At 39.8% G+C, this 26,453-nt stretch overlaps 1 protein-coding gene across 1 annotated transcript in view; it reads left to right on the top strand.

Moving 5' to 3' along the window:
* Window positions 1-1,388: 1,388 nt before the first annotated feature.
* Window positions 1,389-26,453, top strand: part of CA8 (carbonic anhydrase 8) — a 48,620-nt gene continuing 23,555 nt past the window's right edge. Inside the window, exons 1-4 of the mRNA XM_053995353.1 lie at window positions 1,389-1,679; window positions 1,987-2,178; window positions 5,868-5,992; window positions 24,575-24,670. Of these exons, the coding sequence (XP_053851328.1) occupies window positions 1,601-1,679; window positions 1,987-2,178; window positions 5,868-5,992; window positions 24,575-24,670 (492 nt within the window). The 5' untranslated portion in view covers window positions 1,389-1,600. The remainder of the gene's footprint in view (window positions 1,680-1,986; window positions 2,179-5,867; window positions 5,993-24,574; window positions 24,671-26,453) is intronic.

Raw genomic sequence — 26,453 nt, 5'->3', positions numbered from 1 at the left:
AGCACTGTTTGACAGCCTCTGTTACCTTTTCTGATTGCTGTCAGGGATTGCAGACTGCCAGTACTACATTCTCATTTCTCTTCCTGTCACTGATGCAAGTTTTTGGGCCACTGCCTAGAAGAGTCCTCTATAACAGAGGTCCCTTCTGTCCCTTTTTCCCCTGACAGAATGAATATTCTCTAGTTCCATACATGGCTTTTTCAAAGGAGAATGAGGAGTCCTTTCATAACCTTGAACTGAGGCATCTTCATCTTGGGGAGAGAATTTCCTCAAACCCTTCATTTTTGAATAATTTGCAGTAGGAATTGATGCCACACTTCTTCCTTTAGGACAGAAAGGGCAGAAGTGGGCTCCCTTCCTTACTTGATGTCTTCCTTATCCTCACTGAGGGTTTCTGTTCCTCCACAGAAGGGACACAGTGCTCAGTAGTGAGGAGTAAACACAGAGTCACAGAATGGCTGATGTTGGAAAGAACTTCTGAACATCATCTTGTCCAAATCACCTGTTCAAGCAGGGCTGCCCACAACAAGGACTGTGTTCACATTAATACCTTCATGGATGGAGACTCCCCAACCTCCTGGGGCAGCCTGTGCTAGGGCTTAGTCATTCTCACAGTAAAAATTGTTTCCTGATGTTCAAAAAAATCCTCCCATGTTTCATTTTGTGCCCATGACCACTGTTCTTGTTACTGGGCCCCACTGAGAAGAGCCTGGCTTCACCCTCTTTGCATTTTCCCTTCGGCTATTTGTGAGATCCCATTGAACCTGTCCTTTTCTCAGCTGAACAGTCCCAGCTCTCTCAGTCTTTCCACACAGAAGGGATGGTCCAGCACCTTAACCATATTCATGACCATTTGTTGGACTCTCTCCAGTATGTTCATGTCTCTCTGTACCGGAGCAGCCCAGATCTGAACCCAGCACCCCAGGCGTGTCCTCATCCGTGCTGAGCAGACGGGCAGGATCACCTCCCTCGACTTGTTGGAGTTGCTTTGCGTAATGCAGCTCAAGGTATCGTTCACCTTCTTTGCGGCAAGGGCACACTTCTGGCTCATGTCTGACCTGATACCCACCAGGACCCACAGTGGGTGGAATCCACCACTCACCCAATGCCAAACTGCATTCCAGTCAGGTAGTCCCCCGCCTGTCCCGGCGCCTGGATTGTTCCTCCCCAGTGGCCGGGCTTTGCCCTTCGCCTTGTTAAAGTTGCTCTCCCTGGGTGTCCCTGGGTGCACAGAACGCCTGTGCCCAGCTGGAGGGGCAGCGGGAGCTGTGGAGACACCCACCCACCCGGGCTAGTGAAGCAGCCTGCGGAGGACGGCGAGGAAGACGCAGGGAGGCTCAGGAGCAGCGTCCCGCCGGGAACGCCCGCTGCCACCTCACCTCTCGCTCGCCGTGCCGCGTCGCCTCGCTGGGACAGCGACCGGCTCCCGGTGTTGCCCGGCGGCCGCCCCCGGCCCTGCCCCGGCTCTCGCCGCCACCCGCGGGCGGGGGCGGAGGGCGGGGGGAGGTCCAGGCGCGGAGCCGAGCGCCGCCAGCCCGGCTCGCCCCGCACACGCTCGCACTCGGCGCAGCCCGCCCGGCCGCTCCCGGGGCGCCCGCCCATGGCTGACAGGAGCCTGATCGAGGGCGCCGAGCCCCAGCCGCGCCGGGAGGAGGCTCCGGAGTGGGGCTACGAGGAAGGTGAGGAGCGGGCGGCAACTCCGCCGGGGAGAAACTTTGTCCGCTGCCGGGGGAGGAGGCGGCGGTGTGGGAATTTCAGTGGCGGAGCACAGCGGGGTTCGCTCTGCGGCCGTCCCGAGCCGCCGGGAGCGGGGAAGAGCCGTCCCGCAGGAGGTCCATCCCCGCCGGCGGGAGGGCAGCGCGGGGCGGCGGCCGCGGAGCCGCCGGGTCCGGCCGAGCAGCCCCTTCCCTGGCCGGGGACAGGGTCTGTCTGACCCGCAGCGCGGGGTGCCGGGTCCCCCGTAACCGCTTTTTCCTTGTGCCTCAGGAGTGGAGTGGGGGCTGATTTTCCCCGATGCTAACGGGGAGTACCAGTCGCCCATTAACTTGAACTCAAGAGAAGCTAAATATGACCCCTCGCTCCTGGAAGTGCGTTTGTCACCGAACTACGTGGTGTGTCGTGACTGCGAAGTGATCAACGACGGGCATTCGATTCAGATTGCCCTGAAGTCAAAATCAGGTATGCTGAAACATGGCCTTGATTTTCCCGGCTAAAGGTTGTGTTGCCTGAAGACTCACTGTACTCATGTCCCGGAGTTTAGGGAAAGCAGCCTTTCCCAGCTGAGAGCAGTTGTGCCCATTCAGCATGGACTATGCTCCGTGAGAGTGTTGCTGTTGACTTTGGTAGGAAGAGGAGCAGGTGTTGCAATGGAAGTTGCAGATTTCGATGCCAGACTGGATGGTCAGTGAGATTGCTTCAAAACATGTCCAGAATTTCTTCTTGTGGTGGTGGTGGTATCCAATTCACTGGCATTAACAGCTGTCTGCACTCAGAAGCAGTACAGACTGCTGCTAAGACAGTGCAGTGCCAAACTGTTCGGTACAGCTGGCAAGATTTGTTCATGGTTCAAAGACCATGTAAGTTAAAAATGCTTTTTTCCCATTAACTTGAGTGGATTCTGAATACTACCTACAGAACTGGACAGCTTAAGATAGATACACCAGTTATACATGCTCACAATATTGATGAGGACCAAGTAGAAGGCAGTCCTCATTTCTTAAAGGGTGACATTTTTGGTGTCACACATCAAATGTGATTTAGAAGAAAATAATAAAAGTAACAATTCCAACATGAATGAAATTGCAATATTTTATCCAGACTTTTTATCTGGGTAAACTATTCTGTATGAAGGAGACAAGAAAATAGGGAGGAAAAAAGTCCATTTTACTTTCCAGCACTGCAGTAGTTCTTACCATGTGTTTGGAAGAGCCTCTATGTTATTCCAACCAGTCTTAACTAGTAACAGCCCTTTGGGGGCATTTAAACAGCTGAACATTGTCAAACCATGAGACATTCCAACTTCTGTTTTCTTCTGAGAACTCAGTAGTACTGGGGACTACAGCTGTGCTAAGTGAGGGAGTCAGTTCAGTTTCACACAGTTTTTTAAAAAGGAAGGGTTTGTTATCTCAATAATGATGCTTTCCTTTATAATTTCCTTTCTGTGATAATTTCCATGTATTTTTTCAACACAGAACTTTTTTTTCCATGGAATTTTGCGGATTTGCGATAGAAATGTTATACTTCCAATCCATTTTACTGCCTTCATCAGAAGCAGAGCTTTTTCCCCAAGGGATAAGGTTCTCCTTGCAGGATCAGGAGTTCTTGAATTCTCCTGTGGAGGAAGTGAGAGTGCCCACAAGTGACCTCATCATTCGCATGCCAAAATGCAACTCTTTCCATCCGTCCTACCTTTCCCAAGGGCAGTTTCTAACTTAGTAGTGATAATTAATAAGACAGGACCAACACACCTAAATGCCTTTGCAAACCATTAAGAGAATTAGAAAAAAGGAAAGACTTCTTTACACTTGACTGCAATGTGATGCCAGACAGATGTGTCTTGAATTATAAGAAAAATGTCAAATAGGGAAAAAGTTTATGACTGAAGTATGGAATTATGATTTAGGAACTCTTGGTTTTGTTTCAGCTTTTCCTTAAATTTAACGTTACATAGTTTCCCATTTTCCCTTTGTAAACTGGGAATAATTTGGGAGGGACAACATTTATTAAACCTACCAAGAGGAGAAAGGAGTTAATAAGCTGTGATTGAACATGGCCTAGTATTCTGGCCATTTTTCAAGGATTGCAGAAACTCCTACAGTTTCTTTTCCTCACAGGAGATCTCTGATGACATATCCATTTACGCAGATTATTTTGTTGGGAACTATTGAGCACTGGATGCTTTTGAAACTCTGTCCAATTAATGTGCAAGAGATCCTCATCTACTGTAATGTTAGCAGTCAAAGAAAAAGGGCTTTATGGAAAAACATAATCTGATTAAGATGAATATCAAAAATAAATTTGTCATTACTGGTGAATGTTTTTATCCTTTAATTCAAGACACACAGTCTATATGAAATTCCCAAATCCTGTTCATTATTTAATTGCAAACATTTTCACAGCTGCTTTCATTTTGATAGTGGAATACGTGTGGTGCATTAGGTGGAAGAACCATGACCAGCTATGAAATAGTTTTATTATGGGATCAGTGTCCTAACTGAAGCCTTGGAAAGAAACTCTTTGAAGCTCCTGGAGATCCAGAACTACATCATACAAAAAACATTTTTTGTAGTTACAGTTTTTCTCAGAGAAATGTTTTAAAACAGAAAATACTCAATGTTCTTGATTTAGATTATTATTATTATTCTCCTAATTAAGAACTAATTGAGTATCATGATTCTTTTTGTTTGTCCAGATTTCTTAAATACTTCAATTAGTTTATTCCTTGAGTGTTCATTGGATTTGTAGATTTTCACTCTAGGGGATATAGGTATAGATGGAGTATAGATAAAGCAAGGTTAAGGAGAAAACTATAACTATATTTAGGACATTTCATGTTAGAAACTCTAATGGCTGTTGGATTAGTTGTGAAGAATTATTAAAGGAAGATTATTTGGAATATTTGACTTTTCTTCCTCCAGTGTAATTGCTTATGAAAACAATAATTGATCTGTTTTTTTTCTTTTTTTTTTACAGTTTCATACCTTTGTTTTTGTGTTTGTACAATAGTAATATGATTCAATTGCTAACTTATGTTTTAGTATTATACTGCTTCTTGTGCTCCAAACTCAGGTGGTATAGTTTGTGTGCCAAAATAGCTATATATTATGGAACTAATTCCCTAAGGCTATATTTCATGCAGTTAAATAATCCTTATCAATTATCAGAGATTGTAAAAGATTAATTCCAAGTCTATGAAACGCAAGCTAGAATTTAATGGATTCTGGGGAAGACTGTGAATGCCATTAAATAAAACTCAGCCCTGCCTAGAAGCCAATATTCAATGATTTTGGTGGGAAGTTACCTCCAGCTTGTGGTGTAATATTTGATCTAAAGCAGATTCAGAAATCCCTGGGCGAAATGTTTCCGTTTATTAATTCCATACCAGATTGGGCCTCACAATTGCTTGCTTTTACTACTTCTGGTGGAAGTCTCTATTAAGGCAAAAGTACTGAGCAACTATATACATTTTTTGGTGCATGTATTGTGATTGCAGACAGATGCTTTTAAGAAGTTCCAGATGTTTAAAAAACTGAAGTAAGGAAAACCCATGGCTGCCTAGAAGCTGTTTTTAAGTAAATGACGTATGCTGGATTTGCTCCAGTGTGTAGATTTTATTATATCTTGGTGTGGTGGTGTGCAGTATCTCAGAAGCCTGACAGGTGGTATACGATACCTTTACCCAGCAAAATATTTGCTATCAAAAGTTTTCTATCCATTTCTGTGACCCATAGTAAATATAGGTGATGGAGATTAAACATTTGGACAACATGGAGGTTACTTCCCAGTTCAATTCAGAACCCCTGCCATCTGTTTAGAGCACACAGTTAATGTCTTGATAAGACAAATAAACATTCCCTCTTCTGACTGGTAAAGGTACAGTGCTTTTATTTGGTGTTCTGCATCATAAAACAAAGAGTTCAGTATGACAGCAGTTTTACTGTTTTTCTGTAGCTGCCTCAATTCTTGTTCTGTACCTGCAAGGTTCTTCAGAAGTAAAGGTGACAAGTCTGTGAACTTAACTCTTCTCCTCTCTGGTACCACTAATAATATAGAAGATTGCCACAAACTCCTTGCTGTATTTGGAGAACATATTCAGTGGCTTGTCTGCTTCAAAGGGCAAGTTCTTTACCATTTATCTTCTTTCCCAGTGTTAATAGGGGGGCCGTTACCTCGGGGACATGAGTTTGAACTACACGATGTTCGATTTCACTGGGGGAGAGAAAACCAGCGTGGTTCTGAACACACGGTTAATTTTAAGGCCTTTCCCATGGAGGTAAGAGTGCTCTGCATTGTATAACGCCCGTGAAATGCAAAAGATTTTGTTTCATAGCCTGAATTCTTGGTAGCCCAAAAGTGACTTCCTTTTAGCTCTGCATGCTTTATATTTCAACCACAAATCTAGCTTCCTGGGGTGTGCTTTAGTGCAGGTAAATTAGGATATGCATCTGGAATAGAATGCCTCCAGCACTCATCACACTGTATGATTAATTGGTCGTAAAGTTAACTTGCAGAATTATTAACTTCTTTCTTATTAGTGTTCTAACAAGATCTGCCATTTCAACACTTCCTATGCCACCCTGACTAATAGCTATAGATGGGGAGAACTAGCCACTGGAAATATTTCCATGGTGAGTAATAACAATTTAGGTCAATTTGGAGTAAGTGTAGAGTGATTTGTTCATGAAATAGCTTTACATACTTGAAAATTGAAGATTATGTGATAGTCCTCTGTATGTTCTGCAAGATCTGAAAAAAGTATACGATTTTGAAATAAAAGCAAATTGATAATGCAGTCTTAAAAAATTCAGCTCCTTATGGGGTTTGTGTCATAGGTAGCACAAAATGCTTGGTCCTATTTCTTCTGCCCTTCATCAGTGGTTTGTCTTCACTTACCACTGTCTCATTGCTTACAGCTGCCAAGGAATGGCCTGGAATATTCCTTAGGCCCTGGGTTGCAAGACTACTTTTAAAAGATACCAACCCCTACGTTTGGTGACTTCAGCTTTGCATCTGTTATTTCATTTGTTGTGCACTATTTGTTTTAAAGAAACTCAAGATTTTTTTTTGAGTTCTTTAATTTATTTTTGCCTTATTTATCTATCATAATCCCTCATGAGTCTGAAACGGTTTCTTTTATTCACTGTGCTCAGTGTTACGAAATTTATTATTATAGTGTTCATGAATGCTTGACTACTGGAATAGAACTGTCTTATGGAAAAGAATATAAAAATATTAAACAATATTATAACTATTATAAATATATAAATATAATAGTATAAAATATTATAAAAATATTAAACAATATTAAAGCAACTACTGCAGAAATAAGTGTAAAAATCTTGTGGACTTACATCATACATCTAATTCTTAGGGTTGTTCAAATACTTTCTTTAAGAGGTGTGGGTCTGATTTTGGTCTCTGCTATTTGCTATTTTGCACTGGTCTGTCACAACCCCCCCATATGTAAACTTAATCATTTGGAGTTTTCAGGTTGAATTGAGTCAGATCATAGAATCATTTATATTGGAGAAGACTTACAATCAACAAGTCCAATCATAAACCTAATACTGCCAAAGTCCTCCCCTAAACTATGTCCCTAAGTACCACATCTATGTGTAGATCCCCTCTGCAGGTTGATTCCAGGCAGTTTTTGGAAATGCAGAATTGCTTGAATGAGTAAGACTCATAAACCAAAGGGAAAACAAGGCAATGACTTCTGCATCCTGGTTGCCTGGCACAATATGTACAATATGATTTATATGGGCAGTAAGACCTTCAGGATACTGCAGTGTTCCCCTGAGGCAGGAAGTAGCCAATTCATTATAAAATAGCTCTGCTTAGTGCTTTTCTTCAAGGCAGATCCAGTATGTGGTGATCGAGAAATACTGACATGGGCTATGCTGAGAACTGTACTTGGGAATCTATCAGGATTTCCCATCTCTTTGTTTATTAAAGATCACTTGCAAACCGTCTTGGTGGTATGTGGGAACAGTCTATTGATAATCTGCAGAAAACCTAGAATTATCTACTCCAGATCAGTCCAGAGAAAAATATGTTTGACCCAGAGATACAAAACAACAAACTTAATAAGTCATGAAGGGATTTCATTCTTCAGCTACTTTAAAAGCAGTACAGCAGCTGCACAAACAGAATTCTGGCACAGTTGAAGACATCACCTGGAGGTGAGCAAGCCAGTGTTTTTCTGTTTCCTGCATCTAAGCAGCTTTCAATTAAACTCTAACTTCCGAGAAATAATTACTGATGCAAAAATTCTCTAGCAGAAAAAAACTGGCCCATAATACACTTTAAGTACAGTGTGAATGTTTTATTTTGTAAACAGATAAATTCTTATGGCAGAAAATGGCCAGTTCATCATCTTCTGCCCCAAGTTGCAAGAAAGTGCAGAGCAATTTTTTATTTTTTTGACAGATGAACTGCATTTCTTTCTGCTATATGCACAAAGAGCTGTTATATTAATTCCCTCTCAATTTGTCCAAATCAAATATTATACTTGAGCAATAATAAAACGGGTGCTTGTGGCCACTGTAATGTTTAGGTAGCACACCTGACACTCCAGAATGGAGGATTTGCTGTTTCCATTCCAGGCATAGACTTTTTTTTTTTTTTTTAACAGCAGCTTTGATTAACAGACCAGAAAATCTTATTTTCTTAGCTTTTGACATTGTCATTGCTGGAAATCATCATATTTGGAATGTATATTTGCCTTGATTTCTACTGGGTTTCACAGATTGACAGAATACCCTGACTTGGAAGGGACCCACATGGATCATCCAGTCCAACTCTTAAGTAAATGGCTCATATGGGGATTGATCCCACAATCTTGGTGTTATAAGTACCATGCTCTAATCAGCAGAACTAAGTTTGTTGGTTACTGAACACAAACAGCAATTGATGCCTATTTTGGCTACATCCAAGCAATCTGGTGTAGTTTATGCTTTCACACAAAATAAGCTGGCAGTTGTTTGTGCATCAGTGGATGCCTAGGAATGTGTCGTGCACCAAGTGCATAAGTTTTGGGTCTTTTTCAAGTGTAACAAATCTAGTAGGTCATCTTCCTAAGGAACTAGAAATCATTTCTGTGGCAAATGATAGGGATTATCTTCTCTTTGTGAGAGGAAAACAAGGAGATAAGCAATAATATGAAAATGGAAGTGCTTGGTTTAAGTGGGTATATTAACAACACAACAGGTCGGCTTAGATTACGCACTCTACTACTCTATTTTAAAACCTGAACTGAGCAGTTCTACAAAAATCAACTTTTAGTTTGATGAGATCTGAGATGACTATCTGACACTAATTATTGACTGGAGCAGCAGTCTGGTATTTTTAGGGCTGAAGGTTATACAGCTTTATTTTATTACACTGAACAAAATAGTTGTGAAACAGCTTCAGATCATGTAATGACAGATCGTGTAATGACCTTTGTAAAATATTTTGAAAAGGAGTGTAATTTTTCAAAGTTTGGAAGGCCAATCTTCAATTACTTCCTTAGTCTCTTCATCTTTGGTACCATAATTTCTATAAAAGAAGTTAGGCACTATCCTGTATTAGCTGGGTAATATCCCATGTTTCTTAGTGCAAAAATCCATTACTTCTTACTACACAGCCAGGGCCTTTGCATGTGGTTAGGATATATAGTCTCATGGTGAATTTGGGTAGATTACAAAGCTTGTGTAACCTCTGGAACAGCTTCTTGAGTTAATACATATTGTCCAAAAATGTTGTTCATGTGGCTTGGAGGCTTGGTTTTTTTAATTCTTATATGAGGTTCAACAAAGATGTGTTTTCCACCTTCCTTGACTGAAGAAACCAGAATGTAGACAGTGATATGCCAGTGTTTTCATTTTCACTGAAAAATCTGTGTTTGCAATAAGCCAGGAAAGCAGGACAAAGCAAAAATATTTGTCAAAAGGAAATACGGTAACACCTCTTCTTAAACCAAGGAAAAGCAGAGGGCTGTACATACCAGTACTCCTCTCTTTTATTCATGAAAAAAGGAGCATGAAGACCGCTCTTGCCCTTTGGGCAGGAATCTGAAGGAAACATTTGTGTGACTTTCTCTAGAAATCCTTCTCACCAGCTACTTCTACTTCATTTAAAAGAGCACTACTTTGCCTTTTGGCCAAAGATACATTGGCCATGACATATGCTAAATGTTTAGTAAAGGTCTTAACATTGAGAGACTGTTTCATGCCAGCAAATGGAACAGGATACCAAATATCTGTGCCTTACAGTACAAATTTACACAAAGCAGTGAAATCCACATTTACACATTTTATTTACCTGAAACTGATTTAGGTGTAGGAAAGAGAGGAACTATTTAGCATCTTTATTCCTCCTCTTGATGCCAACAGTATGGGTTGGAGAAGGAGGAAAAGCAAATGAAGAACTAATGAAACTGACTCTTTCCCTTACCTCTGAATATAACAGGGAGATAGAAGAGGACAAGAACTGCAAATTGCTGCTATTTATTTTTGTTAACAAAGTGAAATGGGAGCAGCTAAAAATGAGTTCCCATTGTATCTGATCTCTGTATAAACACAGCATATAATAGTGCCAGGCTGAATGAACTTACAGACAAAAAAGAAATTAAATTTAGTGGGAGAAAGTACATCATATGATAGCATCAATACAGGTTTATGGGAAAAAAATGTTTTCACTACTTCTGAAGTGAAGGGAAACAGGGAAAAATATAAAGGGGCCTTAAAGTTATCTCTTCCTCTTAGTTAGTCAAATGGTGATGTGACCAAAGGCACAAACTGACCACAAAGGCACAGTTGTTTCCAGGCCGCTGCTCTAAAATAAAACTGTATCAGGGAAAATAAAAAGGTTCCTTTCACCATTTGCAATATAACTAGGAGGATAATTCTCTGTAATCCATCCTCTTTAAAATGTAGGATTACATTAACTGCAAACCACGTGAAAGCTCTCAGTAGAAGTGGGTTGGCAGAAAATAATTTAGAAAATGTTTCCAAGATGTGCAGGATATTATTGTCTGTCCTACATTTTTTGAGTAGAACAGAAGAAAATACAGTTGCTGCAAGGACCAAAATCAGCTCTGGACAGGAATAAAAACTATTCCTTTCTGTTGGAAAACAAAATGAAAACTAATTCGGTAGACTCAGAGTAACTGAAATACTTGCTGCAATGAAGGTAACAGTGCAAAACACATATCCTACCCTCAATTTGATTTAAACCATGATGTTTTCCTTTGTTACAAGAAATGGTGCCTAAAGAACTCATCTAACACAGTTAAAGCTTTAGGGCTTCAAGTGAGGCTGTTAACATTACACATACCTGCTAAAGCCTGTACAGTTTTCACTGTGGGTTTTCTCCATGCCTAGCTCTGAAATCAGATATCTGCACTCAGTGCATCCCCTTGCTGGCATTTCTGGAGAGAAAGCATCGTGCTTTCCACACAGAAGTTTATTTTTTTGCCAACTTTTAATATTCTTTGCAAAGGCTATTTTACCTTGCTTTCTCTTTTAATTATTTTCTTATTACCTTATCTGGACTAAAAAATAAAACAGAGTATTTGTAATTATAATAGAAAGCATGGGAAACAGTGTGCTTGCCAGCGTGTCTCCCTTTTTATTCCAAGACTGACAAGCTGCAGAAGGACTGGGTAGGTGTGAATGGCAAGCAGAATTCAAACCATGATGACAGTAGTTTCTTTATTAGGACTGTGGTCCAAGTAATAAACTCTAAAAGAGAAACCAGAGAGTAAATCCTGTTGCCTTAGTTGGTTGCACTGATTGCCTGCTTGTGAAAAAATAATTAATTCCACTCATATTGGCACAAGACCTTTGAATGAAGGATATCTATGAATTTAACGGGAGGCAAAAAGAACAGATTCCAGAAGAGTTTATGTAGCATCATACTGGAGTCTGAAACTCTGCTCAGACACTGTCCAAGTTTTCTGCTGGAATATTAACTTGTTGCTAATAGTCTTGGACAATCTTCTAAATTTTGGAATCATTGCAGGTGAACACTCTTAGCTGTGATTAAACACAGTGTGCCTTATAAGGAAATGATGACATTAGTGTAATAGCTAATATCCTTGTCAGATTATGAATAAGACTAGTAATTGTTTAAAGTAGATATTTTCATTGGACAACATCTAAATTTTGAGGACAGAATTGTGGAAAAATACAGGAAAATTGTGCCAATATTTAAACAGCTGTTTTCAGTTTTGTTTTCTAAATCTCAGTGATTTCTACAAAAGCAATTTTTTACATGTTGTGTAGATGCCATTTAGGAATGTAACAGTAACACTTAGATTTACACAGCACTCTGTGGGCAAAATTGATCTTAGCACCAATTCCAGGACTGTCAGTGAATTGTGTTATGTGGGATCCTAGTCCCAAATGTACAGGTGTTTTAAGTATTTTTCTGCATTTTTTTATGTATCATACATTCTGCAATCCCCTTATTGATGTGACTTCTCTTTGGAGTTTTTGTGGTGGGACAAAGCTATGAGGTCTTTGTCTCCTCCCAATGTACAGGGAAACATGAAACCAGCAACGAAAAATTAAGAAAAAATTACCATAATTGTAAAACCACACATGATCAGCTTAGGACTCCTGAGATTGCTAGTGCTTTAAGTTCTTTCAGTGTTGTGTTTTTATTGTTGTTGAGGGTTAATTTGACCTAAGTAGGCACATGCAGTCTCTGGAGTATATTTTGTTTTTGGGTAATTTGCCAATATGGGCTTCAGTTGGCCCTTGTTTTGCTCACTCACATATAGTTTTAATTTTTCAGGAATGTACCTATGTGCTTTCTAGTGTGAATTCCTGAAAGCAGGTGCTAAAACGGGATGATGTACTTGCACAAACATGCTTTTATCTTGTCTAATAACTGAAAAAAAATTAAGTTAAGCCCCATGGAAAAAGGTACACAATTTTAGAGGTTGCAAATGTGCTACCCTTCTGTGCAAAATCTACAATATATTTATTGGATTTTGGAAGATGTATGAGCTGCCAGACACCAAGTCAAAGAGGAGTGGTGTTAATAGTGTTTACTGAAGCCTCTTTATCTTTCTGTCTGTTTTTAAGACTCATTTGAGTTTTGTGTGGAGAAGCTTTGTGGCCCATGTGCACCTAAACCACCTTTGAGGTGGTGGTTGCAATCATCTGTGATTAGTAACTTCTATCAGGATGGAGAATTTCAGTATTCATTGAAGAAATAAATAGTTCAAACTAAAAATGACTGAGCAGAACAGGACAAACTAGCAGGAAAAAATTTGCAAGAGGAGAAAAGCTGGGTGAAGGAGAAGAGAATGAGAAGAAAATGAGGAGCAACTGGAGAGAGGAGCCCTTCTCTGGGCTCCCTGTTCCACCTAATCTCAGTCTATTGCTTTAGTTCTGCCAGAAGCTTCAGGTAGTCTTTGTGTTTTGCCTGCATCAAATTTTCTTGCAGCCCTGCTGGGCTAAGGTAAGATGTTCAGTTGCAGCCTGTTTGGTGGCACTGCATCCTTGTGGAGGCAGGCATGTAACCTTGGACAGAAGAGCTCTTAGTATACCCTGTCTGTGGTAGCAACAGTACAGCCTCTGACACTTTTAAAAAATACGGAATTCTTTTCCATTCCTCGAGCAGATTTACAGCTTTGCCTTCTCCTTACTCTACTTTCTTACACAACTGTCTAGCTGACAGTGCTTGGATTCATGGATATAGAGGTTGCTACCAGACAACCCTTATAGAAAACTCTGTTCTCCAGCTCTAACAGAGTGGCTACTTATGTAGGAGAAGACATTCTGTAGTCTCTTAGCAGATGGGAAGAGGATTTAAACTTAGTTTGGAGCTCAACAAGATTGCTGCTCAAGTCTTCGCCATTTTTATTGGCTGTGTGCCCTTGCTGTGATTTGCTTCAGTTGTACATAATTTTCTAATTTCTGCCATGGTCTTTGCTGGCACTCTGCATGTATTTTGCTTCATTTTCCTGTTGCCTTGGTTTTCCTACTTGGTTTTCCTTTGCACTTTGCCCTAACCACTAGGCATAACTGTTTTGCTATCTAAAACCTATCACTTGTTGAAGAAGAGGAAAGGAGAGTCCTTATTTTGTTGGTTTCCATACTGCATGCTTGAGTCAGGACCAGTTCCAAGACTGGCCCCAATGCATAAGTAAATACTCTAAAAACCAGAAGTAATAGCTTTTTGATGCTAGCCCCAAATTTCATGTTATTTGTGCTAATAGTGCACTCATGCCCCTCAAGAAGTAAAGGATGAAACTTGTAGATCATGTAAGATCTGAAAACCTTAGGAGGCTTCTGGAAGTATTTGCTATCGTGCCTGAGTGCATCACAAACACAAATAATATAATCCTTAAAACATCAGTGCAAGGGAGATGAGTTCTATTGCTATTGTCAAGGAACTGATAGGAAACAAGTTCAAAGGGATTAAATTGTTTGGCCATGGTCACACATGATGCCTTTTGTAGAAGTGGGGGAGAACTGACTCATGATTCCTAAATGCTTGAAATCTAGTAAGGGTTTCAGACACTGTAGTGTTGGAATACCTAACTTGGGTTGTAAATCCTGTTTCAGTAATTTAACCACAGGGCTATCTGATGCCCTAGTCCATAGGCCACACTGTTTGTCACATTACACACTGTTGTCAATGAGATACTGGCCATTCCTGACTTTACTGTCCTAGCATTAAGCCACATAATGAACTGAACTGGGAAACAGCTAAAGTTTAGCAAAATTTGTGGAGTTCATGGAGCTATGGAAGAGAAAAATATAGCATGCTATTATGCAATCTGTGAACTTGAAATTCAAGAGAAAACTGTTGGAGAAGCATAACAAAGTTTATTATTTCAAAGGAAGCTTAGCCAACATTACAGGAAAACAAAAACCTGCCTGAGTTTCCTAGAGGAGTGTATTATGGAAGAACAACTGCTCCCTGGATAGCAGTCAAGATTATGACTTAAGAAGATAATATGCAGCTGCAAATTCTCGTATCTTAAAACAGACCATTACCTTTGAAACACAGAGAACTGTGGAACACAAATCAGTTATTAACAAAACATGGCAAATTAACAGGGAAGGAGTATTTTCTCTTCTGCCTTCATGAGAGAATCTACCATTGAAAATTAAATTGGGGATTTAAAACATTCCACATATGAACAGTCTGGTTTTAAATCCAAGACAATAGATTGCAGGCAACCAGGCAACACTTTGGAACTGGACATGCTTTTATTAAATGCTTAGTGATATATATAGCACTTCCAGAATTAAATGCTTAACTTATAGCTCTTTGTGTTTTCTGTCTTCTTGATGACATTGTTAGTCTATAATGTAATCAACTATCCATCAAGGTCCAGTCTTTTTTCCAAGCTTCACACTATCTAACTGTGGAGCTATAAAAGCACATGCAGACATGCACATGCACCCTCTCAGGCTGGTAAGAATCCAAAGTGAAGGTAGGCTGGAGAATCTTGCAGTAGAACCCTTGCTTTTTCCTTCCTGGCTTTCATATTTCAAAGGAAGGAAAGAGAAAGGCTTGAAAGTATATTTGTTTCTGTTAGCATAGGTAAAGGCAGACCCAGGGCACTTCAGCCTGTGTGTTTGCTGGGGCCAAACATAGTAGGGAACAATAAGCTGCTCTGTGGTGCTCCTTGCTTCGCACACTGAGCAGAAACTTGGCACAGTGAAGAGCCTGACCTATGAATCTGACAGTAATAACTGTGTAGCTGTTTAGTTTCTTACCATTAGGTTGATATTGAAAGTTGGCAGCATAGAGACAAGGACATTTCCAGTCTTTTCATGTCTTTTTCATGTCTTTTAGCCTGTATACTTACATTACAGTTTAAAAAAAAAGTTAATTTTAATTAATTCCTGTTTTCTTTTAATCTCTTGTGAGTGCCAGTACACATAAGCTGTGCTTGTGATTTCAAACATGAAGAAAAAAAAATACATACAGATGACAAATTATGTATCCTCAGTTTCCCCTACACCCTATGATGTTTTTGCCACTGACTTTCCTAAGGAACAGGCAAGCTAATGTTACATGTCAGCAGCTTTTGTGGGCAAACAAGGAGATAGGTAAAAACATCTACATTGCAGTTGCATTAACCATAAAGATTCCCCTTTTTCCCCCCCACCCCCACTTTTTTAGACCTTCTGGCTTATTTTCCCAGAATAGAAAAAAAGAGTGCTGGTTGGATTTTTATGGTTCCCATTGCTTTTCATTTTAGCTTACTCTTTGTAGCTGTCGTGTTTTGAGTTTTTCCATTTACATCAGTACTTCCTGCTGTTAATTTCATTTTTTAAATGAACCAATAGTTCTTTGTGTAAAATGAAATGAGGATGCTGCATGTGATTAGACTTTTCAAAGGGAACAGAGATTCCTGTTTAATATTAGATGTTGCAATGTTTTTATTATTTTGTTATGTAGATACTTCTTTAGTGAGTTTGCCAAAAGAAACTGCAGTAGTGTTTCCTGAGATGCTGCAATTAATTCAATAGTCCCAGGGTTCGTTACCTTTTGTGTAGCACATCTGAAGGTATGCCACACAATTGCTTAGACTACTTCTGCTTTCACTAGGCTGGCTTGTTTGGAAAGATAATAGATTTTGAAAGGTGTCTTTGCAGTCTTTCCTTTTATGATTCAACAAAATAACTGTTTTACAGCTGTTCTTCTTTCAAAGGTGTTCATGGAGAAGAGACCATTAGTCAGCAAAGGTTCTGGACCACCCTGGTGTTCCAGTCAAGCATATGTTCAGCATGTTTTAGCTGTGAATTTAGCTTTTGACCTGAAACGTGTAGTATTTCACTCTGTGATTGTGAAGTTGTTTGAACAGTATCTCCAGGATACCTTGTGCTCTGCTCCATCTTGATTTACGTGCACCTAATTTCTCTGATCTTAGATTACAGACTTCTTTGTTCAAGGAATGTCATCTTGTTCTGAACATACTTGGAGCCTGACGATTAATGCGCAGACTAGATCTGCTCGATCTTTAAGACTTTCAGTAAATTATGAAAGCAGAAGTTGAGCAGAAACTGTGCTTTCTCTTCTCCTACATTATATTAATCAGGAGATTTTTAATGCTAACAGTGTTGTCATCTGTGTTCATTGGAACTGCTTTCATTGGAACTTATGTCTCTTAGTGGTGAACTTAGTGTTGCTTTCAATGATGGGCAAAGATTTCCATTATGTGATTTTTTTCATTACAATGATCTATGTATGGAATTTTAAAGAGCATTTAAATTATACTGAAATTTAGTGTCATTTTGTCACCTATCCACTATGGAAGCCTTGAAGAATTCAAGCATGGAAGCATAAACCAAGTGCACTAATTTATAACCTAATGACATTTTCACCCTCTTCTTCATTTTGCACAGAGTTCATGATCTAGTAATTTGCTTCTGTTTGCATTTGCATTTACATAGGAAGCATATTTACGTTGACTGAAATATAATGTTTAACCATTAAGACTTCATGGGTATTTGTTTCTTTGTTTTGTGGCATGAAGTATGTACACGTACTCCTGTTTCTCCTAAGATATTTTCAAACAGTCTCTGTATCAATTCCATTAACTTTATTTTCCTAAACCTCTCCTTCAGGCTGTTAATAACTAACTTTCTGGTTTTTTAATCACTTTTCTGGAAGCTGTGTGCCCTGGTCATATCCTTGGTTTGGTCCCCTTGTGAGGATTTGGAACTTAATTACTGTATGTTATGGTCACTGCCAACAGCTTAGTCAATTGCTTCCTGAAACAATTCAGTGCCAAGTCAAGTATCAACTCATAAATTCTTGTGCACATGTAAAATAGCAAGACACAATTTTTTCACATTTTGTCCTCCTGAGATGTTGCTTACGCAATATTTGTGCTGTTGAAATTACACATCATTATTGTACAGCTAGGCTGTGTTGCCTTCCACTATTACTAGCTGAAATCCTGAGCTTCATTTCATCCCTCTCAATCCAGGAAAAAGCCTTCCTGCCGGCTGTAGTTAGGTAGCCAGAGTAAGCCATTTTTCTGTTCCCTACTCCATTCTTATGGCATGTTGTGGATGAAACTGAAATGTACTGATCCCTGGCAAACTTGGGTGAGTCCAGGAGAACCTTTGATATCTACAATCTGTAGCAGAGGAATTATAAAGCTGCTTTAATTTACCTTAGAGATATAGATTTATCCCTGAAACCATGTTTATGGAATCAAAAGAGTGTTTCAGCTACACTCTTCCTCAGCAGTGACAGAAATATCACAAAACCCATTCTGTTCAGAATTTCCAGACTGACATGTTTTAGGTGCCCCTCTGATTAAGACATCGTGATGCAGTATCCCCCTACTAGTATTTTGATGTACAGCCTATTGCATTGAAATAAGAGTTGGGAAGATACGAGAGCACTGACAAATCTCTCATCCTTGAGACATTTGTTAAGAGGCGTCTTCCTTCCTATAATATAATATAATTAGACTAAGCAGACTTTTCTGGAGCTTGTAACAGCTGGTTGCACAGCTAACAAGGAATAGCTGCATGTATATCCTAGTTCTGAGCAAGGAACAAAGGTTACTAGAAAATTCATTTACACATGATGCAGCATGCACTGAAGAAAGAAGCTTTTGTAATAATTAGCTTCTCAATCAAGAGTGTAGAGAGTGGAAAAAATGCAATAGTTTATTGTGCCAGCTGCACAGTTTCAAGCAGGCCCACTGACAATTGTGTCCCAATTAGATGTTCCAATCGATCTAAAGAGGAATTATTTAAAAATTATGGTCTTCTACTGTGCGTAGAGCACAAACAGGAACCTGTTAAACAGAATAATCCCCTGTGTCACAAGCTCTTGCAATATGGGTTATGGTTGCCAATAAAGTTGAGGCAGAACCTACACCCAGGCTGGGCAGGTGTTTCTTGTTGCCTCTCGCTGCCTGAGCTGCCAATGGTTTTATCAAGCCCCTGTAGAGCCTGGTTCTGGTGCCAGGGGGGTTGGGAGGATTTTTGCTGTTGGCACATTTCCTTTTGACTCCTATGGAGGGTGAGCTTGGTGCTCTGTTCTAAACTGCTTGACTTAGCCAGTGGAAACACAGCACACTGAACAGCAAATTAGAGTTTCAGTCATTTAGCAGTAAGTATTCATAAAGAAAGGAGTTATAGCATATGAGCTGCTTTTTATGGTAGCAGGATATTCCAGACTGTGCAGGTTCATAGCAAATTTGCAACATTAGGATCATACAAGAGTGCAGAAATGTTGGAGCAGAGTATTTCTTCTCCTCATACCATTAATCACATATCTCATAACAGATGATGAGCTGTGATTTATTTCAGTTTGTATTTTCCTGTGAGGAATTAGCCTGGGTCTGACATTTGGGTGACACATGCACACCAGTAGGTTACAGTAAGGGACAGAGCTAGTAGCAACTTTCCTGACACTTTAAGAGTTAGGCAAGCTTAGTTGAAAGTAAGCTTAGGTGAAACATGGTCATTCAAACAAGTGGATGACTGAGGAGGTTTGAGAAAGAGGCATCATTCGGGAGTCAATCACAAGATGCTGATTTGGCAGTCACAGGCAATTCATGCCTGGGCTCCCGAACTGAGAATCCTGAGGAGGGCAAAAGAACAAGAGGCAAGGGACACAGGTTGCAACAGAAGGATTCTGATTAGGTAGAAGGAGAAATAAATTATGGGGAGGTCAAGCACAGAACAGGTTATCTAGAGAGGTTGTGAGCCCTCCATCGTTAGAGAGACACAAAACTTAGTTGGACAAGGACCTGAACAATCTGATCTGACTTTGAACTAGTAGCTAACTTTGAAGGTGGTGCTGCTGTGAAAGAGTTGATCTTCAGAGGTGACTTCCAACATAAATTATCCTGTCATTATATATTTTATCTGTGAGCTGGGAATGAAGTAAGGTCATCAACAGAGCTTAAAAGATCATTTTTGCTCTCAGTGAGCTTTAGACCCTGCAGAATTCCACAGAGTAGTCAGTGCCCCAGACAGGGGAAAAATGTACATTTTTGTAACTGTGTTTTTTATTGAGACACTGGCTTCCAGAACTGATGAATGTGATAGATCATATACACTGACACTGACTCCTGCTAGAATCTGTCATCCCAGGACTCCAATTTTGTGTAAAAATCTACCATCAAACCTTATCATATTGACATAGAAGGTATTTCTGTGGTAGAGAAAGGAATGGATTTAAGGGGTAGGGTTTTCACTTGATAAATGTTTATTGATGTTAAAGTCAGAATCTCACTCCGTTTAGAGAAAGTCTTGTTTTGAGACAGGCCCCCTGCTAATGTCTGTCAGCTTTTCCTAAATAAGGATTTGGTTCAGTAGCCTTTTGGTTGAGTGGGGACTGGATGAAAATTGAGAAGTTTCTCAGAATTTGTTGCATACAGAATAATCCTTCCAGGGGGTTTGCTCTGCTACCTGGAAGGATTTATTAATCTTCACTGTGTAGGAGAGTTTCTCCAGCTGTTCACAAAGCAAATCAACTTTATCAGCACTTTATTATCATTTGCCTTCATGAGTTTTCAGTTTATCTGATTTTAAAGAAGCCGCTACCACAATTCTTTGATTTACAGCTGTAATGTTAAAAGGCCCAAATTTATGGGTTTTTCAAGAGAAAAGTAGATTTTTTGAGTGCTAAGGATTTTTTGATAGCTTTCTGATTATTTTGTCAAAATATATTGTCTGGCATGTCAAGCCAGTCACCGATAATCAGTAACAGCATAGCTGACTCATTTTGGCTGTGTAGAACCATCATAACTACAAAGTATCAAAACATTACCTGACAAGGTGAGCAGAGCCTTTCCTGCCACACTGACATGTGCAGCTGCTTTGTACTCTGAATGAAAACCACACAATGGAAAGCTGCCAATGCACTGTAACTGATTGTTTAAAAAGCCCTGCATGGTTATGTTCATATCAGGGGCTGGCACCCCTTGTGACTGAGCACTTTTCAAACAGCTGTCTCAAATAAATGTGGAAATGAAGGTTACTAAAATACAGAACATTGTTAGCCTCTGTGATTATTCCTAGTTGTGAGATACAGTGGCATGGATATGACATTGTCCATACGCATGGGCATTATATCATAGTGACAGTTTCAAGATTTGTGAAAGTGCTGTGGTCTTTCCTCTGTGCACATCTGATTCCCATAAATATTAACAAGAGTTATAGACCATGTTTTTTGTAGTCTGTACTCTCAAGAGTTCAGATTTTGTAATGTTTGTAGACTTGTTGCCATCTTTTTTTGAAAACTGTTGTCTGATGTTTATATCTGGTGTTACATTACAAATAAAAAAGAACACACAAAAGTCAGAAGAGCTCCAGAGAGCAACAAATATGCAGGATAAAACATGATTTATAAAACCCACACACTTTACTACAAACACTTACTACTTCCTTGCTACCTCACTTTCTGAGTGACTTTTTCACATACTTGCCCAGCCCTGCTTTTAGCTATGTTTTACCTGCTTTGTAGAAGAAATAATTTGACTTCAATTTTTTTAAGTGCATAACCAAATGTGTTTAATTATTTGAGTGTGCATGCATGGTCTTACAGAGTTAAAGGATACGTTGGCCTGCTGTTTGGAAATATCATGGTATTAATTATTATTTTCCATTAAGTTGCCTTTCTAATTTCAGTTTGTAAATTGCTAATGATAGAACATTTTCTGTGAACAGCTAATTCTGAATACCACTTTGAGTCAGGACATGGGAATGTAACAAATACACTGCAGTGCATACAGTGTGCTGTTGTCAGCAGTACCAGTCAGGGGTGCTATGTAGAAAGAACATATGAGCCAGACCACTTTTTATTGTACTCCCCAGTCATCTGCTATCATGGGGCTAGGAGTGCTCTCTACCTGTTTTCTTCAGTGTTTATGACAGCAAGTTTGCAACCTGCTGTATGAAAATATATCACCATTCCACTGTAATTATGGCCATCTTTAACACTAGCATCTTAAACACAGATCAGAAGTTCATTCTACTTTGGGTGTTAGCAAGCCAGTACAAAATGATGGATCTTGTTCCAAGGACCCTATTAATTTAAATGCCCTTAAGCAGACCCTCAAACAAACCCTACAGAAACCTTTAGACAAGAAAGTACTGATTGCTGATTTTTCAGTACTTTTAGTGATGTTAATTACTAAACCTGAACCTAGTCTGGGGGTGTCAACATTACCTTTACATATATACACAGTCCTGCACAGACTAATTCTAGAGCTCTTAACGTTTTATAGCATTACACACAGGTTTTGGTGTCATTTTTCTAGGTGATGCGGCCTTATCATAGGGAAATCTGTGCCCTAATGAACCTGCTGCCTAAGATAGGATAATCTGTTTCTGGATAAACTGGGGTCATTGCTTGAACAATTTGAAATGCTTGTTCATTTTCTTCTTTCTCGGGTTCAGCATTTCCTGTTTAGAGAAAGCGTGCTGTTGTCAGAACGCAGATAGATGTCACATTAGACTTCACCTCCAAGGGAATGTAGCACTGCCATCCCCACTGTAGTCACCACAACCAATTTTTCCTTCACGTTTCCCTCTTAACATCAGGATTTTGGTGTGGCTTGTGGGACTCCGTGATCCCCCTCTAGTGGGGAACTCGTGCGAACTCCAGGCTCTTCTGGAGAGACCTCAGAGACCGAAATCTCATTATTTGATCCTCTGGCTTTAAAATCCAAAGGCAAATCAAATATGTAACAAAGGTTTTTATACGTGATAAAATGCACACAACAAAGTAAATCCACAGGCTTTGCTCTAACAGGAAGCATGTGTATGTCTAGAAGTTTTGTAGCTGTGGGCAAGTAGATAATTTATATTAGTGTTCTAGTGTAAAAACAATTTGTTGTATTTGCTAAAAAAAGTTTCATTTTTTTTGCCACAGCAGATGACTTTGATAAAAACGAATAAAATTATTTGTGTGATAATCTGGAATTTAGTTCAATTTACAATATGTTTGTTTAAAAGTTTGTATTTACTTTTGGAATAACAGTCATCAAAAGGAGTGCCTAAAATTCATATTGGAAATAAGTAAGCGGAGACTGATTGCTTGAAGAACTGGTATTCTGAAATGCTAGGATGACTGAATGAGCTCCTATTGTGAAAGGGGCAATAAGCATTTCACAGAGGCTGTTTCTGCAAAGAAATAAAAAAACAAAATATGAAGATACACTGTTTTAAAAACTAATTTTGATGAAGGTGAAAAACAATGGTAGCTATAAAAATGACATTTTTAGGCACACGACTGAACAAACATTGATCATGATTTTACAGTGGAAATTAAGTCTAAGAATTGGCAGATAAACTTCAAAGCAGCTGTGTGTAGGATGTTGAACGTCTACAGTGCTACCAGACCTAGGCACAGAGATTACATTTGCATTTATTTCTAGAAAAACTCATGTTCAGAATTTGTATTATCTTTGAGTTGATAGATCCCTCCCTCCCTCCCTCCCTCCCTCCCTCCCTCCCTCCCTCCCTCCCTCCCTCCCTCCCTCCCTTCCTCCCTTCCTTCCTTCCTTCCTTCCTTCCTTCCTTCCTTCCTTCCTTCCTTCCTTCCTTCCTTCCTTCCTTCCTTCCTTCCTTCCTTCCTTCCTTCCTTCCTTCCTTCCTTCCTTCCTTCCTTCCTTCCTTCCTTCCTTCCTTCCTTCCTTCCTTCCTTCCTTCCTTCCTTCCTTCCTTCCTTCCTTCCTTCCTTCCTTCCTTCCTTCCTTCCTTCCTTCCTTCCTTCCTTCCTTCCTTCCTTCCTTCCTTCCTTCCTTCCTTCCTTCCTTCCTTCCTTCCTTCCTTCCTTCCTTCCTTCCTTCCTTCCTTCCTTCCTTCCTTCCTTCCTTCCTTCCTTCCTTCCTTCCTTCCTTCCTTCCTTCCTTCCTTCCTTCCTTCCTTCCTTCCTTCCTTCCTTCCTTCCTTCCTTCCTTCCTTCCTTCCTTCCTTCCTTCCTTCCTTCCTTCCTTCCTTCCTTCCTTCCTTCCTTCCTTCCTTCCTTCCTTCCTTCCTTCCTTCCTTCCTTCCTTCCTTCCTTCCTTCCCTCCCTCCCTCCTTCCCTCCTTCCTTCCCTCCTTCCCTCCCTCCTTCCTTCCCAGCTTCCACAACTTCCTTCCTTTCCTCCCTCCCTCCTTTTCTTCCCTTTCCAACTTCCTGCTACTCTGTCTTCCAGCACTTTTCTCAAACACTACTTCCCAGATTATGCTGTGACACTTCACCACAACAGACTTTGTGTTTACTATCCAGTGTCCACTGCCTCCCATGTATTCCTGCATTAGCTCTTTGATCTTTACCATCTTTCTTTCACCCTTACCCCTAAGGTGATCCTCAAGCCACTTTTCTCTGCTTGACTTTCTCTGTGTTAACCTTTTCTGAAATCACTTCTACTCTTACTACTGACATTTGAATGATTTGTCTTGGGAGGTAGTGTGTGAGACAAGTGGCGTTGTGATAGTACAGTCAGTCAGTCTGACGTGTTTGGACAGCCTGTGTCCATAATAATTCTCCTACCTTGGGAGAGAGTTGGCTGGCTGAGGGGTAATGTTGGTGGATTTCATTAGCTGACATTATTTCAGTATTCAGATTGAGAGAGTTGTTAAATCGTCATTACTACAGTCATTCACACCTTTTTGTAGATTTTTGGTAACTGGCTGTACATCACTTTATCTGTAATTTTACCTGTTTTTTTCTTGGTGTTCCTGATGTTTACAATATGTACTATCATAAGTAAATCCACTTATCCCTGTATGCACAGCCATAAGCATGCACATATGTGTGTAGTCATGCATGTGCACAGACCACATGCTGAGGCTTTGTTAATTGATGTAAATTGCTGGTGTTTTTAATTACAAAACATATTTCTCTATTGGTCTCTTTGCATTGCTTTGTTTTAGCTTCATCTAATGCACTGGAACTCCACACTGTACAGCAGCATTGATGAGGCAGTAGGGAAGAAGCACGGCATAGCTATTATTGCTTTGTTTGTGCAGGTAAGTTTCCTTTACACTTGTTACAATGCACTGTCATTTGTCTGAGGATAATGAGGTTCTTTCCATATTATTTAATTTTTAATGATTTCATGAAAGAAAACAATGTATGACTGCCGGTATTCTATTTGCAAGATATTTTTCAGTCCTGTCTTCTATATGTGTGTTAAGCAATCAATTCTTGTTTAAAACATTGTTTTTTTTGGGGGTTTTTGCTGTTGAGAGAGATACATAGGCACCTTCCTGGGACTCTGGCTATAAGTAGACACCCAATCCTCTTTCCTCTGAGAGCAGAATGAGGGGCTGTCAGGAGGGACAAGTGCTTCACTATCTCTGTGAGGTATTTCTCTTAATTCCTGGCTGGGTCTGCTGTTCAGAGGTTGAGGAAATAGATAGAGGAGAGGAGGAAAGATTAAAGAAAAGGCCTACAAAGTCATTGGTGCTGTTGAAAACTGGTAGTAGAATTGTACTTTCCTGAGAACAGGGGACAAGTGTGTTTCTTCACACAGGACAAATGTGAGGTGGAGTCATATTACTTCTTCAGAGACTGAGAGTGTTAACAAGACTTGCCAGAAACCCTCAGAAAAGCCTGCAATGAGAAGGCTTAAAACTTTCTGGGGACAAGGTGTAATGAAATCTGGGAAGTTAGCACTATAATCTAATTGCTGTTGAAGGTTTTTCAAGGTCTGCACCCTATAAAGATTTTCAGTTTTAGTCCTCAAACACCAGATTCTCATCTTCCTCATGAGAAATGGCAAACTGTTTTATTTAAATGGGTTTGGAGGAAGAGGTTTAGAGTTCATCCTTAGATCAAATGGATTTTCTTGCACAGTGATGTTATTAATTTGTCCGTATTTCATAACGAGTTTATGAGTGCCTTTGAGCTTTACCTCTGAATTTAAAGGTACATTGGTTACTGCCTCAACACTCAGAACTGCTAAAAATGGAAGTTAGAAAGTCTTCAGCTTTGTGTCCTAGAGGGCTGTGTGATAATTGCTTATGTAAGTCACCTTCTCATTCCAGCAGAAGTAACCTTTGAGTCAGTTACAAAGTTATATATAAGTTCTTAAATAAATTTGAAACTTCAATGATACATTTTCCATTTCTGGTCTCTCACCCGCATCAGTGTTCGTAAGCATTCCAAAAAGGCTTTTTCATTAGCCAAGAAAGGCATAATTACAACTGACCAAGGAAAATAATATTTAAGCTGTTTATTAAAGGAACAGGGAGAGTTACTTTGATGACCATCTTTTTCTTGGTAAAGGCATGGAAAAATAATTTGTACCATGGTTCTCAAAATACATTATTTTAAGGTCAATGAAAATATTTTCACTGATTTAAATGACAGCCATTGGGGATTATTAATTTAGAAGCAGCATCTTTGAAGTGACTTCAATATCTTTTATCCACTTTGAAAAGTTTGAAATTGAAATCCTTTCTGAAACAAAAGAAAATGCTCTTCAATTCCTAGAAGTAACAAAGTACCTTTTGTTGACATTCAGTTGTTTCCTTCCAGTGGCTACTATGTCATTCTATTCCAAGAGAAACAAAAAGCAAACAAATTTTTCAGGGTCTAGCTCTCCCATTCTCACTCATGCTGGTTTATTTCCTTACCTTGTATTTGTACATGTTGGCAAAGAAGTCAAGTGGAAGGCCATTCTGCCTCTTTTGATTTTTTGCTGAAGGTAAAACTAGGATCTTGGAATGGCTGATTTGAGTCAGAGGCAGTTGAGTTTAGCGTGCAGAGTGAGCACCATACATATAAAATTAGAATTTCTTTTCTCAG

Source organism: Vidua macroura, chromosome 1, assembly GCF_024509145.1.
Source record: "Vidua macroura isolate BioBank_ID:100142 chromosome 1, ASM2450914v1, whole genome shotgun sequence".
NCBI lineage: Eukaryota > Metazoa > Chordata > Aves > Passeriformes > Viduidae > Vidua > Vidua macroura.
Note: the sequence above shows the minus strand (reverse complement) of the source record. Positions and strands in the feature narration are given on the sequence as shown.